The 20,212-nt window shown below is 42.0% G+C and overlaps 1 protein-coding gene and 1 long non-coding RNA gene across 3 annotated transcripts; both read right to left on the bottom strand.

The window, feature by feature from the left end:
• Nucleotides 1-4,403: 4,403 nt before the first annotated feature.
• On the bottom strand, nt 4,404-5,174 carry LOC309480391. Its single transcript, XR_014199612.1, has 3 exons — nt 5,019-5,174; nt 4,640-4,759; nt 4,404-4,567 (listed from the first exon to the last, which is right to left on the bottom strand). It is a non-coding gene; the product is annotated as an uncharacterized lncRNA (long non-coding RNA).
• Nucleotides 5,175-5,386: 212 nt separating this feature from the next.
• LOC309480383 (HMG domain-containing protein 3-like) lies at nt 5,387-11,300 on the bottom strand. 2 transcript variants are annotated; one of them, XM_082144819.1, is made up of 8 exons: nt 11,160-11,300; nt 10,392-10,542; nt 7,503-7,642; nt 7,027-7,231; nt 6,850-6,954; nt 6,475-6,668; nt 6,122-6,263; nt 5,387-5,978 (listed from the first exon to the last, which is right to left on the bottom strand). In XM_082144819.1, the coding sequence occupies exons 1-8, from the start codon at nt 11,211-11,213 to the stop codon at nt 5,827-5,829; spliced, it is 1,143 nt and encodes a 380-aa protein (XP_082000945.1). In that variant the 5' UTR covers nt 11,214-11,300; the 3' UTR covers nt 5,387-5,826. The 2 variants fall into 2 exon arrangements, with proteins under 2 accessions (XP_082000945.1, XP_082000946.1); XM_082144820.1 differs by lacking the exon at nt 6,850-6,954.
• Between the last annotated feature and the right edge of the window lie 8,912 nt (nt 11,301-20,212).

Raw genomic sequence — 20,212 nt, 5'->3', positions numbered from 1 at the left:
CCTCATCTACATCTACGCTCCTCCCAGTAAGACTAAGATGGTCAGCCCACGAGCACGACTGTCAAGCACTGGTGGATTCTGGGGCCGAGGGTAACTTTATGGACTATTCTTTTGCTCACAAGTTTCAAGTTCCCCTCCTACCACTCACCCGCAGGATTGAAGTTCATGCACTCAACGGTCAAGACCTACCCAACATCTCACTCACCACCGGACCTGTCACGCTCGTCACATCAGGCAACCACTCTGAAACCCTTTCATTTTACATATTGGACTCCCCCCTCGCACCCATTGTTCTAGGACATCCCTGGCTTCTCAATCACAACCCCAAGATAGACTGGCAACAGCGAGCAGTGTTGGAATGGAGCACTAAGTGTCATGAGTCCTGTCTTGTGTCTGCCTGTTCGTCTGTTTCTGTCTCTGTGTTTCAGGAGGAGGCAGTGGATTTATCTAACGTGCCCGCGGAGTACCAGGACCTGAAGGAGGTGTTCAGTAAGTCTCGGGCTGCGTCTCTTCCTCCGCACCGTCCCTATGACTGTGCAATAGATTTACTGCCAGGTACCACTCCGCCTAAAGGCAAGTTATATTCGCTTTCTGTTCCAGAGAGGGAGGCTATGGAGAAATATATTTCTGATTCTCTAGCAACGGGGTTCATCCGTCCTTCCTCTTCTCCAGCGGGGGCGGGGTTCTTTTTCGTGGGGAAGAAGGATGGATCTCTGCGACCTTGTATTGACTACCGAGGGCTGAACAGCATCACGGTAAAGAATACTTATCCTTTGCCGTTGATGTCTTCAGCCTTCGAGAGGTTGCAGGGAGCATCTATCTTCACTAAATTGGACTTACGTAATGCTTATCATTTGGTCCGCATCAGGAAGGGGGGTGAGTGGAAGACTGCTTTCACCCCCAGGGGGCACTTTGAATACTTGGTCATGCCTTTCGGTTTGTCCAACTCCCCAGCAGTCTTCCAAGCACTCGTCAACGACGTGCTGCGAGATATGGTCGACCAGTTCATATATGTCTACCTGGATGACATATTGATTTTTTCATCATCTCTCCAGGAGCACGTGCAGCACGTTCGGCGAGTGCTTCAGAGGTTGCTAGAGAATGGGCTTTTTGTCAAGGCGGAGAAATGCGATTTTCATGCACAGTCTGTTCCTTTTCTAGGTTACATTGTGTCGTCTGAGGGAATTCGCATGGATCCTGAGAAGGTTAAGGCTGTTGTAGAATGGCCAAGTCCAGATTCCCGTAAGGCCCTACAGCGGTTTCTGGGGTTCGCCAATTTCTACAGATGTTTTATTCGGAATTTCAGCCAACTAGCCTCGCCTCTGATCGCCTTGACCTCCCCCAAGACTACGTTCAGGTGGTCAGACGCAGCTGAGGCTGCGTTTGCCAAACTCAAGAGCCGCTTTGTTTCAGCTCCCATCCTAGTTACCCCTGATCCATCACGTCAGTTTGTGGTGGAGGTCGATTCATCAAAGGTGGGGGTAGGTGCAGTGATTTCGCAGCGTTCTCTCACAGACGACAGAATGCACCCATGCGCGTTTTTGTCCCACCGTTTGTCCCCTGCCGAACGCAATTATGACATTGGTAACAGAGAGTTGTTGGCAGTCAAGTTAGCGTTGGAGGAATGGCGCCACTGGTTAGAAGGGTCGGGGGTACCTTTTATCGTCTGGACCGACCACAAGAATCTGGAATATATTAAAACTGCCAAAAGATTGAACTCCAGGCAGGCTCGGTGGGCACTTTTTTTCGGACGTTTTGATTTTGTTCTTTCGTACCGCCCGGGTTCCAAGAACATCAAACCCGATTCTTTATCGCGCATTTTTGACCGTTCCGAACGCCCGTCTACTCCCGAGTGCATTTTACCCGAGAATCTATTTGTCTCCACACTCGTATGGGAGGTCGAATCGAAGGTCAAGATGGCCTTAGAAGGGGTAACGCCCCCGGTCGGTTGCCCACCGAATCGTTTATTTGTGCCGGAGGGATTAAGGTCTGACCAAGTTAGTTAGTCGCACCAAGTTTCTGGTTAAGCAGCGATTTTGGTGGCCACGTATGGCTCATGACGTTCACAATTTTGTATTGGCTTGCTCAGTTTGCGCCACTGGTAAGACTTCCAATCGACCTCCTGATGGGCTACTTCAACCGCTGCCGGTCCCTTCGAGACCCTGGTCCCATATTTCGCTAGATTTTATTACCGCCCTCCCACCCTCCCAGGGTAACACGGTAGTTTTGACCGTGGTGGACCGGTTCTCGAAGGCGGCCCATTTCATCCCCTTGCCCAAATTACCCTCAGCCAAGGAGACAGCGTTGACCGTCGTAAATCACGTCTTTCGCTTACATGGCCTCCCGACAGACGTGGTTTCCGACAGAGGACCCCAATTTGTGTCCAAATTCTGGCAAGAGTTTTGTAAGTTGTTGGGGGCGACTGTCAGTCTGTCCTCAGGGTTTCATCCCCAGAGCAATGGTCAAACTGAGAGAGCCAACCAAGATTTGGAGAGAACGTTGCGATGTCTGGTCTCTAAGAATCCTTCCTCATGGAGCCAGCAACTATCTATGGTGGAGTACGCCCACAATACATTACCAGTGTCATCTACGGGCCTATCACTGTTTGAGTGTAGTGTAGGTTACCAGCCACCAATCTTTCCTAGTCTGGAGTCCGAAGTCGCGGTCTCCTCCGCTCACGCCTTCGTCCAGAGGTGTCATCGCACTTGGACTAGAGCCCGCGAGGCTCTACTCCAGGTGGGAGCGCGCACCAAGGCCAAAGCCGATCGCCACCGGTCTAGGCCTCCCGTATACGTCGCTGGTCAAAGAGTGTGGCTTTCTACGAAGAACATTCCTCTCCGCTCCGTTTCTAATAAACTTGCTCCAAAATTTATCGGCCCGTTTACTGTCACCAAGATCATTAGTCCGGTGGCAGTCCGCCTCAACCTCCCTCCAGTGTACAGGAGAATTCATCCCGTGTTTCATGTATCCAAAATTAAACCCGTGTTTTATTCTCGAATTAATCCGCCAGTTCCGGTTCCCCCACCGCCGCGACTCGTAGAAGGGGAACCATCATATTCGGTAAATCGTATTCTGGACACAAGGCGGAGGGGACGCGGAGTTCAGTACTTGGTGGACTGGGAAGGTTATGGTCCAGAGGAGAGAAGTTGGGTTCCTGCCAGAGACATTCTGGATCACTCCCTTATTGATGATTACAATCAACAGGTAAGGGAGTCTGGGGACGCCAGGAGGCGTTCCTAGGAGGGGGGGTACTGTCACGGTTCATAAATTCATTGTTTCCTTCTTGTCTCGTGTTTCTGTTGTTATGCGTGTATGGGTGTGTGTGAGTGGGCGTGACCGCTCATTCCAACTGATCAGCGCTCCAGCTGATCCCATTCATCATTCCAGCTGCAGCTCATTCACGCACCTTTAAAGCCTCACTGCACTCTCCTTTCATTGTCAGATCGTTGTTTGATGTCTCCCGTGTGTGTTCCTGTTCCTGTCGGCGTTCCTGTTCGTGTTCTCGTTCCTGTTTCTTGTTCGCCTGGATTTCGTCTTCACTTTGATCTTCACGTCTGCATCACTTCACTTCACGGACACCTTCGCTGACCATCAAGTCCTTGTGTCACCAGTTGTCTACTTCACCACCGGACTTTCATTTCATTAATAAAACTGAGTTTACTTGCACCTTTGCTTCCATCTTTTGTAATCATGACAATTTGCAAGAAAAAGATCCAAACTCAGCCCTTTATCCAGTAATCGTCATCTTGACCGTAAACGTCAAACCCCGCGCTTGTTATGAATTCAAATTCAAAAATTGCGCCCTCAAGAAGCGTAGTAATATCAAACGCTCATTGGCTCTCGCCTCGCCTGCTTCGTCACAGATTGCGTCATGCACATTCACATTTGAAATGAAGCGCGCACTGCCGCGCAGCCCTCAGAGCGAACCGAACCGAAGACGGATTAACATTTTCATGGATTTGAATTAATAACTTAAACTTCTGCTCTGTTACCTCATACAAAACCACTGCCAGAGAGGACTGCGACACATCGTCACGTGAACAACTTTTGGTACCGATTTTGACATTTTCTCATTAAATAAATTATTGTGATTATACTTGTCTGTCTGTTGTTTTTCTTTATAAATGTGGCCTACGTAGTTTTAAGAAATGGTTATGATTAGATTTAGGGGTAGGTACGTGTAAGATTCACGTCTGAGGCTGTTAAACTGTGACATCCACACGTTTTCCAAAGGGGACCAACATTATTTCACGTACATTTTGCTCCGTTTCGCTCGGACATTTAACGGCGTAGACATACACGCGGAAGATGACGGTTCATTTCGGCGTGAACATACACGCGGATAGCTCAAAATGCGTATAGATAACACGCCACTTTTGACTTGAAAGTGGCGTGTATGTTTGCGCAAAGTCATGATGTCATGTTGCCCCTGTAGAAGACATCTCTATCAATAATTACAGACAGTAATTGTAATTCAATTGAATTGGTCACAAATATCTGTATAATATGACAGACACACCTGATGCTGAAATATTTCCTTGATAAGCCTAAAGCAAGCATTTCCCACCTGCAAATACATCACTTTTAATCCCAATTCCAGAAAAAGTGCAATTACTTTAAAAATAAAAATGTTCCCCACCATTGAATCCATTTCCCTTCTAAGTCCCAGGGATACAAAGTTCTCTCTTGTGAGGCACGTCTGACCATCTTTGACAATCAGTTCGTTCATTGGTCTGTCCTCGTCCAGCACATAGTTCACCTACACATTACAAATAAATGCAAGCTGTGTCAAACAAAAAATTTAAAGCATTAGATTAAAGCAAGATTATATTTGTGAGCCTGAAAAGTTGTCCTGGAGGAAATGTGTACAATGTAATGAATTATTATGAATTTAAAACTGCTCTATGCCTGAAATCAGGCATGGTGCTTGATAACTTTAAGATCTGACACTTAAAGAATTGCAACAGCACAATAACAAATGCAAAAATAAATTGGGATAAAGCAATTTAACCACATACCAACTGCTCTTGAAGGGGATGATGCACTCCTAGTGTCCATGAGGCGCGACAGCGTCAGGTTTGACGTCATGGTCAGAGCCTCACACTGCTCCCCACAGTGGTCTGCCATGTCCACATCTTTAGGGACATTCACATGCACTGCAAGACAATGACAGTTCTAAGCATTGACAGTGATTAGACGTTTAAAAAATAATATTTTGGATAATGTAGGCAAACAAGAATTTAAACAATGTTATCCTTAACATAGGTAGTTGCCTAGATGCAGATATTTTTATGTATCTTTGTTAATTTAAGTGCTAGTTGTATTAAAACAGATCTTAACGTAAATGCGTCAAAATTAGGAAATCAAAGTATAACTACCCAAACTCGTTTTAAATCCTCCAGTGCCTGCTGGTTAACTTTCTCATTGTGGTGATGTAAAATGTTACGCATAAGGAAGATGTGGCTTGCTGGGGAGAGAGAGTTCATGAAATAGTTGTTTTTTTCCGCATGCCAGAGAACAGCTGCTCCACTATCTGGGAGTTGACCCACCCACATAGCTCAGGCACAAGTCCAATTAATCTCAGAGCATCCTTTTCATCTTTTGTGTTGTACTGATGAAAAGTGTCATACAATGCATAGTGTTCTGCAGAACCAGTTGCAGGGTGGCCATTAAGATCAGGTGGGTCTTTTTTTATCTGCAACCATGACAAATTTATTTTCAGTTCCCCCCTCTTGGTAGATGCAATATTCTCTGGGGTAGCTGCAGCCACTCTTCCTTCAAATGGACTGAAGGGCAGTCTCTCTGGTTCCCGGAGGTTAGTATGAGTTACAACCCCCGAGCAAAATCATAGATGACAACGTTTGGGAAATGTTTGAAGGAAAGCAACATGTCAGCATAATCGCGTGGGCTTTCAGCTCTTATGTTAAATTTGACTGAGTTCACAATACTACAAGGGCACATGATCACTGCCCAGCCACCTTGAAATGGAAATACACACGATTAGCTTGGCCATTAACCTAGCTGTCTTCAGGTACACGTACATACACATAGTGACATGTTTACAACAATTAAACATTTTACATATTACATAAATATAGAACTACATATATGTAAGACTTACCAGATGCTCCCCAAACTTTTTGAAACACTTTGTCATAAGTGCTCCTTGTTTTCATCTCCTCCCTTAAACGGAGGAGAAGATCCATTTTGGAGCCCTTTGAGTCAACACCACATTCTTTCACAAGTTTCCTCAAGGCATCAACCTGTGTAAAAGTAGATGCAACAACAGCCAATAATTAAAAAGCAGGATACATCACCTTGCGTTTTTGGCATTTAGTAAATAGCAAATCTGGAGCGGTTTAAAAAACATCTAGCAGAGTAGACATCCAGTACAACAATGTACTAAATGTCTATAAATAAATAAAAAGTTCAAGTGCATTGCTATTACATTTACAAAAAAAAATCTAAATTCACCTTTAAGTTCATTAGTTCACTTGACAGCCGTTCTTCTGATATGTCAATGTCTGCCTGTTCTACAACAGACTTTTTTGCTGTGAGTTTGGCATACTCAGTGTTGAGTACTTTTTTGCTGGCTCTGGTGAGAGGCCCAATCCATGGTGCCCATTTCACATAGGAAGGTGGAACTTTACATGGATTCTCACGGTTACCTTTGTAGTTGAAAAACAAAAGCTCTCTTAATGTTATTGCATGTAATACAATTTATGGCAGTTAAAAGTATATACACAATCATCCATGGCACTACATCATCCATGGATAGATAGATCTTTTGGAAAACTTTTTTAAATATGGCTGCAGAATACTCCTTTTACAGAGAAATGTATAACTTACTTTGTAAAAAGCCTCTGCAAACAATTTCTTGGTCAACAGATTGGCAGAATTCTTCAATGTCAACGTGACCTTCAAACTGTGGTGGGGGATCCTCAATATCACTAACTGTAAGACATTTTCCTCAAAATCAGTGTTGTTTGGTAGTACTAATGTTAAGAGAAGTAGACCACTACCTACCTGGCATGCTAAAAACTCCCTTCTTGTGCAAGTCCATTATCATGACAGGTGGATGGACTCCACAGTGCACACATGAAAAATTGTAATTATGTTCCGTCAATGCCTCAAAATTAAGATAACCATGAAGAATGGAGTCATGGTTCGGATACTTTTTTTGGTTTGTCTGTTCCAAGATGTCCAAGGCCCTGCCAACTGCAGTGTGATTCTGTAATAACATTTGAAATTAGATCACGCCAGATTATAAGTCATGTTTGCTTTTCTCTTAACATTATGTACAGGTTTACAAAACAGGAATTTCAGGGACACACTTTAAGGGCAAGTGCTTATATATGCTTCCTTATATAGACTTCAAACTACCCAAATTCCTACATCACTGACTCTTTAAAAAAATTCAAGTAGTATATGAGAAAAACATGCAAGTAATGCGTTTATTAAAATAGGATGGGTGCATTAAAGTTGCATAAATGCAAAATTACCTGTACTGACTGTCTCAAGAACGTGCAAAGATGCAGTGTTAATATTGTGTGGTCATCGAAATTGTGCAGTCCCTCGGCCCATTCCTGGTATCGGTAAAAATGACCACATAAACCACACCTTTTGCAGTATGTGGTCACATCTATAAAGAAGAAAAATAAATAATTAAACTTAGCCATGTAAATATTAAGAAACAATAAAGTATTCCTTAACACACACCTTCCAGTATGCCAGTAAATGTGACAATCTTAGCTTTTTGCGAAATTAATATTGGATCCGAAAGAGGGATCTTCCCTGGGCATACAGTGCAAAAGGCCTCAATTGGAATGAGGTTTTTGGGAGAGTCTCCATGTTCTGCGGTGAACAAAGATCTTTTGGCAGAACTGCTGGCAATTTCTTGTTGTTCAGCAAGTAAAGGACCATTGCATTCAAATCTTTTTTTTCAGGCGGATAGAGAATCATTTTCTCAGTACTGTGTATGTCTTGAGGACCAGATTCCACAAAGATGTCAAACACATCACTGTCTGTACTTCTCACTTTTAAGAAAAGTTCCGGTTGAGTCTGGTTCAAGTGCCATTTTGCAATGGACTTATGAGGACATGAATTCCTTGGCTTTGAGCATGGGCAGTGCCAAGTGTTTCTTTTTTTGTCGAAACAAACAATTACTCTCCCTAACCGAGAATAATATGAGATGCTTTTTTCTAGGACTGACACACATATTTTTGATGTGCCATTTCCTAATGAAACTTCTTGACTCAGTGGGCAGCTCTCAGACTCTGCTTTTTGCTTCCTAACAAGACACATTTTCTTTGTATTTTCAGAAATCCACTTTCGTTTGACCATATCTGACAGAACTTCTTCCTTAAGGGTGATGTCTGGTTCGGATGAAATAGGACAGTATGATATCGACTTAACATGGATGCACTGAAACCCCATTAAGCCACTTCTTCTGGTAAATTCAGCAGCCCGTTTGCATTGCTCCAGCTCACAGCTGACATGATGCTTGTTACCCCAGGTGCATTTCTGCACATGAATAGGGTTACTAAATCCAGAAAACGTTCTTGCAACAGCGAAAATGCCATTATTGCGGTCAATGCATTGGGATGGAAGATGGTGATTTGCGGTTACATCTGCATTTACTGATGAGTGACGTCTTTCAATGTGTTTCTTGATATTTTTCTTGTTCACAATCAAATTACAAAATGTGCATGTAGTTCTTTTGGGCCTTGACTTGAATATTTTTTGGTTACTCATACAGGTGGTTTGGGCTGGAGTTGATGTGGCAGGTGTGTCTTTACTGTTAGAAAGTGTAATGACTGCTGGATAGCATGCAGAGACGCTGGAGGACTGCTCACGGACGCTGGAGGACTGCTCACGGACGCTGGAGGAGGGCTCACTGACACTGAAGGACTGCTCACGGACGCTGGAGGAGGGCTCACGGACGCTGGAGGACTGCTCACGGACGCTGGAGGAGGGCTCACGGACGCTGAAGGACTGCTCACGGACGCTGGAGGAGGGCTCACTGACGCTGAAGGACTGCTCACGGACGCTGGAGGAGGGCTCACGGACGCTGAAGGACTGCTCACGGACGCTGGAGGACTGCTCACGGACGCTGGAGGAGGGCTCACTGACACTGAAGGGCTCACGGACGCTGGAGGAGGGCTCACGGACGCTGAAGGACTGCTCACGGACGCTGGAGGAGGGCTCACTGACACTGAAGGGCTCACGGACGCTGGAGGAGGGCTCACGGACGCTGGAGGACTGCTCACGGACGCTGGAGGAGGGCTCACTGACGCTGAAGGACTGCTCACGGACGCTGGAGGAGGGCTCACGGACGCTGAAGGACTGCTCACGGACGCTGGAGGAGGGCTCACGGACGCTGGAGGACTGCTCACGGACGCTGGAGGAGGGCTCACGGACGCTGAAGGACTGCTCACGGACGCTGGAGGACTGCTCACGGACGCTGGAGGAGGGCTCACGGACGCTGAAGGACTGCTCACGGACGCTGGAGGAGGGCTCACTGACACTGAAGGGCTCACGGACGCTGGAGGAGGGCTCACGGACGCTGGAGGACTGCTCACGGACGCTGGAGGACTGCTCACGGACGCTGGAGGAGGGCTCACTGACGCTGAAGGACTGCTCACGGACGCTGGAGGAGGGCTCACGGACGCTGAAGGACTGCTCACGGACGCTGGAGGAGGGCTCACGGACGCTGGAGGACTGCTCACGGACGCTGGAGGAGGGCTCACGGACGCTGAAGGACTGCTCACGGACGCTGGAGGAGGGCTCACTGACGCTGAAGGACTGCTCACGGACGCTGGAGGAGGGCTCACGGACGCTGGAGGACTTCTCACGGACGCAGGAGGGGGGCTCACGGACGCTGAAGGACTGCTCACGGACGCTGGAGGAGGGCTCACGGACGCTGAAGGACTGCTCACGGACGCTGGAGGAGGGCTCACGGACGCTGGAGGACTTCTCACGGACGCAGGAGGGGGGCTCACGGACGCTGGAGGAGGGCTCACGGACGCTGGAGGGCTCACAGACGCTGGAGGGCTCACAGACGCTGGAGGGCTCACGGACGCTGGAGGGCGCAGAGATACTGGGAGCTGTTGACACATCAACTAACCCACATTTCTGCACATGGATCAAAAACAAATTTTGCTGAGTAATAATCCTTGCACAATAGCAGCAGTGATAATGATGACTTCTGCAACATTCATCGTGGCATCTGTACATTTTATACCCTATAAACAAATAGAAATCCAGGTTTACAAACTCAAACTAACATTATCATTACCGTAAGATTAAAACTGTACACAAATTAACATTGCAATTAACTGCTTAACATTACTAGTGGACAATATTAAACATTTATTTAAACTGACAGATACCTCCATGTTTAACAGCTGTCTTCTCGTGTGTTTGCATATGTGCCACAACATATGCATACTCTCCCACTTTGCTGCAGAACTGGCATTTGTAGTTTGGGGCTACAACATTTTTATTTTTTAAGATACCTTCCCTACAAACTGTTGAATGAAGCTAGAGGAAAATAAAATAAGAATTAAAATTATCACAAACATTAACATTTATTGTGCTGGTGAACAAGATCTTCAGAATCACTGGTATGGTACATTCATGTAAAAAGGCACTCGTCAAGTAATCACAACTAAGAAACTTGCATTATTCTGAATGCAGCGATGTGTGAGGGGAAATAAATAACATTACACGTTGCATGTTACAGAGTGAGCTCCCAAATTACCCTAATGTTTACCCTGGCTAGCTAGCTAGCTAGCTATATTGTTCTTATTGCCCGCCAATAGTTATGTTGCTTTCACATGCTATCAGAAATGTGATATTTACAACTTTTGAAATCGTGATTTCGAGCTCATTGCATTCAAGTTCGAAATTGGAGGGTGTCCATGTACATTTTATACCAAGGAAAGTCATTTTACGCCAATTCCGAGAGCAAGGCAGCATTATTATTACCACGCCAGCCAGTAAAATACTTAACAACGCCAAGCGAGGACGGTTTAGTTTTAAATAAATAAAAACTTTTAATAGATTATCAACTCCAGAAACAGTACCAAAATTTGTTACTGTATGAACATTTCTTGTGCAGTTTAATTTAAACGGTTATCTGTGGAAAATATTCTTACCGTGGTCTCTGAACGAGCTGCCATCTTGCCAACAAAATCTCGTTCTTCTGACATCTCGTGTGATTCGGTTGTGATTTGGACAACTTCAAGTTACGCCCCCTTCAAGTTACGCCCCCAGTCTTGCAGTCCGCAGACAGACCCATCTCAAAATACTTCTCTCTATAGCTATTTTTTTTCGAGTTAACTAACATGCTGGTCATTAAATGGCTTTCCTAAGATAAATATAATTTTTGTGACATAACTGTTCTCCTGCAGTTTTATTCACCTCTGTCCGTAGTTGAAAAACAGTGATCAATCAAAATAATGTACGATGCATATATACCTTTCAGTAAGATGTACTGCATCTTTCAATAAAACTAACAGTTGATCAGTTTACTTGGACTGAGGCGCTACAGCGATCCATCATGTCACATTTACAAGTGCCAAAACATTATTGTCTGAATTTCAAAATAAAATGGACAGAACCTGAGTGCTAATATTTTTTTCATATCAAAATGTGCCTGCTCTGTCTAGTCTGTCAGTATCAGTATCCAGTTTGCTCTGTTTGATTCTTCTCTACGTCAGAAAATGGATGTGTAGTGTAAGAGTGTGTGAAAAGTGTAAACTGCGTGAGTCTCGTGCTGAATGCGTAGAGTTGACAACCCTGCTTTTAGAAGGGGATAAATCGTCGACAGCGTTCCTCCTTCCGCCATGCTTCTCCATGTGAGGATTGTTTACATTACACTAGAGTGCATACGTGTTTTACAAAGCATATACAAGCAATTGATGGAAAATAAGTTAATGCACATTCAAAAAAATCTAAATTCAGATGTATTAGTATTTAGTATGTATTATTTTTCATGGTATTTTAAATGCCTGCAATGAACAATATTGTGCATATTCATTACCACGATTTATCACATTACCATATATCTACCATCTCAATTAATTACTATAAAAAGTATTAATATAAAAATTAAATAAAAAATGTATATAAATCTCCCAATAAGTTTCCTTATCTATATGTTTTTTTTTCCCTTTTCTTAGTTAAACTGTTATTAATCAATGAACATAATGCACTTCAATTATTAACATTTTATTCATTACAGATCACCAAACTGGAGGCATCTGTCTACACGATGGACATTTCGAACACAATGGTCACAATACGGGAAAATGATTGTGAATTGAAGACCTGGGACCTCATTTATAACTGTTGCGTACGCACAAAACAGGCCCTGAAAGAGGCATACGCCACTTCCGACGCATAAGATGTGATTTATAAAAACAAACTTGATGGGAAAATTTGCGCACCTGCACGCAAACTCTGACCCATGCGTACGAACGTTTTGGAGATGGAGCAGTTTGGCGACACTGATGGTGAGCTGGAGTTAAATGTCTTTTTGGTCACTTTTAGACAGAAAATCTAAAGAAATTTAAACATATACAGAAAGATAATACAAATATAATTTCACTCACCAAGCCTATCACTTGACGCAAATATCCATCCCTTCTTAAATGTCCGCGCCAGCGAGCGCGTCGAGCCGTTTAGTGAAACTGACGCAAATAACAGTTTAAATAAATAAAATAATGATTTAAACTATGTTGTACTTCTGATATAAACATTTAGATTAAATATGCCATTCAAATTAATGGAGTTAAACACTTAAACATGAAATCATTACTGAGAAGTTACAACATTTTTTATATTCAATCAATAGAAATATTGTTGTGGATGCGATGTTTTTGAACACTTCCTGTGGCGTGCTGTGTTTTAATGTTTTAACCACAGAGATAATTGCTTATCATGATCATACCAGATTGTCTGAGAAAATAGTTTCGTGCAAATAATGCCCAAGGCCTATCTCTGTTTCCACTAAAAATATAAATCAATTAAAAATACAATTCGGCCAGTGGAAAAGATTGAGAAAAACTTTCTCTGAAATGTATTTTACACTATTTGATTTATGTATTCTAAAACAAGGCAAGGATAGGCAACTACATGATTTTTATTAATGTAATGTGTCTTGTACCGTTAAACGTTTCATTTCATTTCATTTCATTTTATTGTTTATTTTTACAGGGACAATGCACAATTAAAAGTAATTGCTCCAGAATTAGCTAATAGCTAGTTTACATCTGCTGTCCCTGGGCAGGTAAACAAATAAAATAACATACATTACATATACACCACATAAAACATCACAATACATACATGTCCAGGAATATAAAATTTAAAACCAGAATATAAAACAGATAATGTACAACACAGTCATTAGTGGTTGCAGATCTGTTGTGATAGTAGCCAGTACTTAAAGGGATACTTCAGGATTTAGCATTAAGCTTTGTATTAGTAGAAAACCTGTAGTATTTTCGAATTACCATGCTTTCCACCCTCATATCCCCCTGAGACAAGAGATTTATGTATTTTTTGTCTGGAAAAAATCCTCCGATGACGCAAAAATCGTCATTTTGCGTCATCGGAGGATTTTCTGGCCAGAGGCTAAAGACTACAGCCAGTAGATGGCGTTGTTCCGCATGTTTTCAGCCCGCCCATAGAGGGTGGGGGATCTCACTCACAGAATGTACACAGTGTCCGCCGTCTTTCTTTGGAAGCTAAGCTAACAGGCTCTTGTTCTGTGGAGAAAGCTGAATAGTAGGAGAAAGCTGAGTAAGTAGGGGTTACCATCCTCCTTTTCCCGTACTTGTCCGGCGGGCGAGATCGTTCAAAATGTCCGGGATTCAGCTTTTGCGTTCTGCGGTCGCCATTCACTGTTTACATGCACACCTTTTGTTTCAATCTAACTGAATTCATTCCGATTGGTGAGTCTGAATGTAGTGTTTGCATGAACGCTAAACAAGTAATCGGTTGATGTGCGTTTTACCATTGCTAAGAAAATTCCCGCTCCTCCGTGAGAGATGCAAGACCCGGCGCGTCTCAGTAATGACGCCACCGGCCTCGCGCCGTTCTCCCGCGGCCGTCAGCCTCGTCCTGCTCGCCACAGTAAACATAATGAATGGCGATTGTAGAACGCAAAAGCCGAATCCCAGACATTTTGTGCGATCTCTAAATCCCTGGCAAACTCATCACGTAGGCTAGCCTAATAGCCTTGTTGTTCAACTGCGCTCTCTTACCGGTAGGCGTGGCCTCCTAAGGCAGCGAAGCAAGTGCATACTGGGAGTTGTTGTCTTTCATCCACATAAGCCAAAAAAAAATTTTCTGGCTTTTCTCAGTCTAGAAAGCTCCAAATTCAAAAATTTCTTCACATTTCTTCTACTTAAATGACCTATTTTAAATACACATTCATCTTCCCAGAGCTGAAGTATCCCTTTAAGCTTATTTTTAAAAATTGAGAAGCTATTGAGGCTTCGAATGTTTGTAGGTAGGGAATTCCACAACCCCACTACTCTAACTGAAAAAGCTTTTTGCCCAAAGGCTGTTTTTCTGTACTGCGGTACCAAATCTCCCCTGGCAGATGCTCTAGTCCTACCTGCACTTCCGTTATGGGTAACGCATCCCTGAAGAGGGGGTGGAGCAAGATTATGAATAATTTTGTACATCAGGCACACATCAGTATAAAATACAAAATTATTAAAACTTAAAAAATGTAACCTTTTCAAAATAGTACAATGATGGTAGTCCCTTGGTTTTTTATCTAACACTTTCATGATTTGTTTATGAAGGGAGTACACAGGCTTAAGTGTAGTTGCATCTGCTTGTGACCAAGTTGTTATGCAATACGACAAGTGAGGGAGAATCAGAGTATGTACTAAAAGAAGTGCAGCTGATTCAGAGAGCTGGTGCCTGATGTTTTTAAAATTATTCAAATTGAATTTAACATTATTTATAACCCTTTTTACTTGCTTTTTAAAAGACAGGTGTTGGTCTATTATTATTCCTAAATATTTAACATGTGTCACAAATTTGATTGCTTCACCATTAAATATGATATAGAGTTTTGTTTTCGTGCAGTGAAATACGTGCATACAGTTTTACTTACATTTAGAGACAAACAAGACTCATTCAACCAGTTTGAGACTTTCACCATTGCAGATGACAGTTTGTTTGCAGCTAGTTCTTTAGTTCTTGCATGAGTAAAAAGCACAGTATCATCTGCATACATTATAACATTTACACCTGGACATGCTTGAGGCAGATCATTAATATAATTACTAAATAAAATTGGTCCTAAAATTGACCCCTGAGGAACCCCCGTAGGACAGCTAGCAAATGAAGAGCATTTATCAGCCACTCTTGTGCATTGACTTCTATTACTGAGGTATGATTTCATCCACATCGAGGCAGCATCTGATAAATTAAAATTCTGAAGTTTTGACATTAAACAGTTATGATTCACTGTGTCAAATGCCTTTGCTAAGTCTAAAAACACAGCTCCAACAACACCACCTTTGTCAAGTTGACTTCTAATTTGTTTGAGAAAATAACAATTAGCAGTTTCAGTAGAATAATTTTTTCGAAACCCAAATTGCATTGGGTGTAGATTCACTTCACTTTCGTTTAAATAAGAAACTAATTGATCACAAACTACTCTTTCTGCAATTTTTGATGCTATTGGAAGGATACTTATGGGTCTATAATTTGATGGAAGAGTCCTATCACCTGCTTTAAAAATAGGTGTCACTACTGCCGCTTTCCAGCAATTTGGAAAATAGGAGTTTGTTATTGACAGATTTGTCAAGTGTGTTAGAGGTTTGCAAAGAATTGATTTATAAGTTTTAAAAAATCGTGCATCAGTATCATAAACATCTTTAGACCTAGATCCTTTTAAATTATCAATTATTTTCAATACAGTAGATTCTGAGACATTTTCAATAGTGAAGACAGGCGTTTCATTGTTTATGGGTTCTAGTACTTCCAGATCTAGCACCAAATTTCCTAGCCAGACACTGTACAGAGTTCAAGAAGAAGGAATTAAAAATTGTAGCTATTTTTTCTTTATCTTCTATTCATTTCGATTGGTCCCGTATAATCCAATTTTGAACTGATTTATTCTCCTTCTTTGTAATTTTATCAATATTTTTCCAAATTAATTTACTATTTCCTTTAGAATCCTCAGTTAATTTAATAAAATAATTAGCTTTGGCCTGTCTTAATTCTTTTACAACTTTATTTCGCAAATTCTGAAATTTTCTCTTATCATGTGGTAATTTAGATTTAAGAGCAGCCTTTAATGCCAAGTCTGTCTGCTTCATTAGCTTCCAGAGCTGTTCATTTAACCATGGCAGATGTACTTTACTCGAGTAAGATATATTTTGACTAAATTCATTTTTAGTCGTAGTAACTCTATCCATCATATAGATAAATGCTTGTTCTATATCACCAGACTGCATAACATCATTCCAGTCCAGGTGCTTTAATTTCTCCTCGAATTGGCCGATTAGGTTTTGGTATTAGGGATGGGCATTCGATTAAATTTTCTTAGTCGATCGTCGGGAGAATTAACGATCGACTATCGATTAATCATTAATATTTTTATATTTAAATTCATTATTTCTTTAACTTTTTATAAATTAAAAATGCAATGAAAATACAAAAATACAGTTTGTTTGTCCTCGATGAGATCTTTATTACAAGAAGATCAACTTGTGGCAGTGAAACTGGACGTTCGGTAGACTTGAAGATTCCTGCGGTGCTCTAAACCAGCGGAACCTGCAGCTGCGAGCTGGCGTTCTTAAACAGAGACCCATGGCCACTTCATCTGTTTTCTGTGATAGGATAGCTATCCGGTCGTGAAAAGACCAAATCTAAATGCCCTCCGAAACGCATTCGAGACGGATTTAAATCCAATCGCTCAAACCACTTCAGGAGGAGATCTGAGACGCATTCCAGACGAAACTGGACAAGAGTAAATGCATCGGGTTGTTGAAACAACATATGCAAATTTGACTTATCCCAAAAATGATAAGAAATAAACGTGTGAGAGCGTGTTATAGGCTATATGTCATGTTATGTCCAGATATGACGACGCTACTTCAACACGCATCACCACAGATGAGCATCTATTCATCAAGCCAACGTGCAAACTATCGCAAATCAAAGTGAAAGTCATTCATCAACACACAATCATCTTCATTAAAAGTAAAGAACCGAAATGATCTTACCAGGGCTGTTGCCGCAATATCTTGTTGTGGTCTTTGATTTTGAAATTTTCACTGATAATCAATAAAATGCAGCTCATATCAGTTGCTTTCGATGACGTGCAACAATTTAAATATGCATATAGCGCAGGAATTCAAGATCGGATTTATATCCGTTTTGCAAAAACACATTTATATGACCAGGTGTAAATGAAATCGTTTTGATAAATCAGATAGCTATCCGATCTGAGAAAACGCATGAAGTTCCCATAGAACTTCTGCACCAGTCTACTGATTTCTGTTGAGAAAGATAAGCATGTTGACATGATCTGGGATCAGACGCGACCGCAACCTGGTGACAGCCAGTCCAGCCGCCGAAAACACCCGCTCTGAGGGGACTGACGTTGCCGGGATGCACAGGTACCTCCGCGCTAAAATTAATTCCATTGCTTCAAGACTCACACTACGCAACGCAACCTGCATTAGTTTAATCGATAACAAATAAACGTGATCGACGAAATTCTTAACGATCAATTATCGATCGTCGATTAATCATGCCCATCCCTATTTGGTATAATATTAAAAAAGCTTTTGCCTTCTTGTCTGTATAAAAACCTTTTTTTTTGTCAACTTTCTTACAATTAAGGTCAAGTTGTGGTCTGACATACCTGTTACCAAATTAAATGATTTTGTAATTCTTTCAGGTTTATTAGTTAAAATTAAATCTATCTGAGTTTGTGTTGATTGAGTAATCCTAGTTGGGCCAAGGATCATTTGTGTAAGATTCAACTGATCTGATATACTTTTAAGTTGATATCTCTTAGCTTTTTCCGCCCAGTTTATATTAAAATCACCTAAAACAATTAATTCCCTTTTTGAACCAATTTCCTTTAGTACAGATTTCAATTTATCATAAAATGTCTTTGTAGAATTAGGGGGTCTGTATAATCCAACCACAGTAAAAGACATTTGAGGAGATAAAACAATAGTAACAATATTACATTCTAGATCTTGCGTTGAATTAAGATGAACCTCCACACATTTAAAATGATTACGAACATACAGAAGGACTCCTCCTCCTCTACCTGATTTTCTATCCTTCCAAAAAACATGATATCCCTGTACAGCAAAAGCAGTCTTTGGTGATAACTCAGTTAGCCATGATTCAGAGAGAAAAAGAAAGTCCAAATTCGAATCCATCAGCAGACCCTCAATTTGCTCTGTCTTTGATACAATACTTCTTATATTCAAATGTCCGCCGAGCAGGCCTTTGGGTTTTAGTCTTTTATCCCACAATACTTTAACCCTCTGGGGTCTAAGGTGTTTTTGGGGTCCTTGAGATGTTCTGACATGCCCTGACATTTGTGCTTTTTTCAGTTGCTTATAAACATATTAATGGCAAAGGTGTAATTACACTCTATTTAGCACAAACAGGGCTACCATAATATGTGAGCCACATGTATGTACATGTTTGTATTTTTGAGAGAATAATGTTTATGCATGGTTATTGAAAAAACTAAAAACTAAAGTTTCTGAAATAAGGCCACAAAACACATACTAAATATGTGTCAATAAGACTTTTGACTAATGGATGTTGTCGCCTAGAGTTTTTTCTTCAAAATGATGTGAAAATCATCCTGCCCTTATCATTCACATTACACAATACATTGATTTAAATTTTGCAAGACACTTTATGTTTGGAAAGGCCATATGTGAGTGGGCGTCAACGATCCAACACCATCATGCATATTTAGTGGTTCACACCTGAGGAGACAATAGCCGCGTTTCCACTGTCGGGCCAGGGCTTTAAACGGGCCGTGCCAGGCTAATAGCACCGGGCCTGCGTTTCCACTGTCGGGCCAGAAGCTCCACAGCGCTTCACTAAAACACGCCCGTAACACGCCTCTCTGGAACAACGTCACACTAACCCATTCACCAACAAATGGAAGTTTTATCAGAAAACTAATCAGAAATCACTGGAAACAGCGTTGAAAACAAACATGATAAAAGCAGCCGTTTGCTGGCATTTTTGTTGTTTACTTGAATATTTAAAACCCAAGCATCGATGTTTTACCACAGGTTTACAATAAAAAGTGATACATTGATCATAATGAATTATTTTATGTCAAAATTGCACATTAGTCACTCAGAAATAAATTACCGTTAGGTCTATTTCACAAAAGAAAGAGGACACACTTACTTCTTCAGTCGCGTCTGTTACTGTTTATCTGGTAGGCTAGTTACAGGACATATTTACATCACATTTAGAAAGAATGATCATTTCTACAAATATATGCCACCAAAAATACGACCTGAGGAGCTTTAGCACTCTCTCGACTCCCATACAGATATTTTCCGTCAGAGAAACAGAGGAAGCTCCCGAAAAAAAAGTTGCTTTATTTTATGATAGTCCGGTATAATGAGACGAGACGTCGGCTACTGACAGATAAAATAAAAACATGACTGTGATAGCCTTTATGATTGGTCTGATTTCTTCAAGCGTTCACTGTGTTTTTACTATGCGTATCTTCAAGCGTTTACTATGTTTACTATGGTAATGGTTAGCGCGCATAGTCTTTTGCATCACAAACACAAGGCATTCAAACATGGACGCGAGTTAAATTATTTTAAAAGTTTTTAATGCTAACAGAATCATCCGGCGCTGCCGTCTCCTGACTCAGGTGAACTCCGCCTCTGTTCGTAACCACTCCTCTAGCCCGAGCTGGCCCGCTCTGGCCCAAAAGGTATTCGACGGGCCAGAAATCCTGGCCGTTGGCCCAGAGTAAGCCCCGATCAAGCCCCGGAAGTGACAGTGGAAACGCGACTGGCCCTGGCACGCACTAGCACGGCCCGGCCCTGGCCCGACAGTGGAAACGCGGCTAATGGGGCCCGCATACTTAATGAGCCATTCATTCAGGTGTGTCACTGAGCCACAAGAAAGAATGCAAGAGCAATATGTATATATATATAAATTC

Source organism: Leuciscus leuciscus (assembly GCF_965113295.1).
Source record: "Leuciscus leuciscus genome assembly, chromosome: 18".
In the NCBI taxonomy this organism is placed as follows: Eukaryota; Metazoa; Chordata; class Actinopteri; order Cypriniformes; family Leuciscidae; genus Leuciscus; species Leuciscus leuciscus.
The sequence above is the reverse complement of the archived record's forward strand: the minus strand, read 5'-3'. Positions and strand labels throughout refer to the sequence as shown.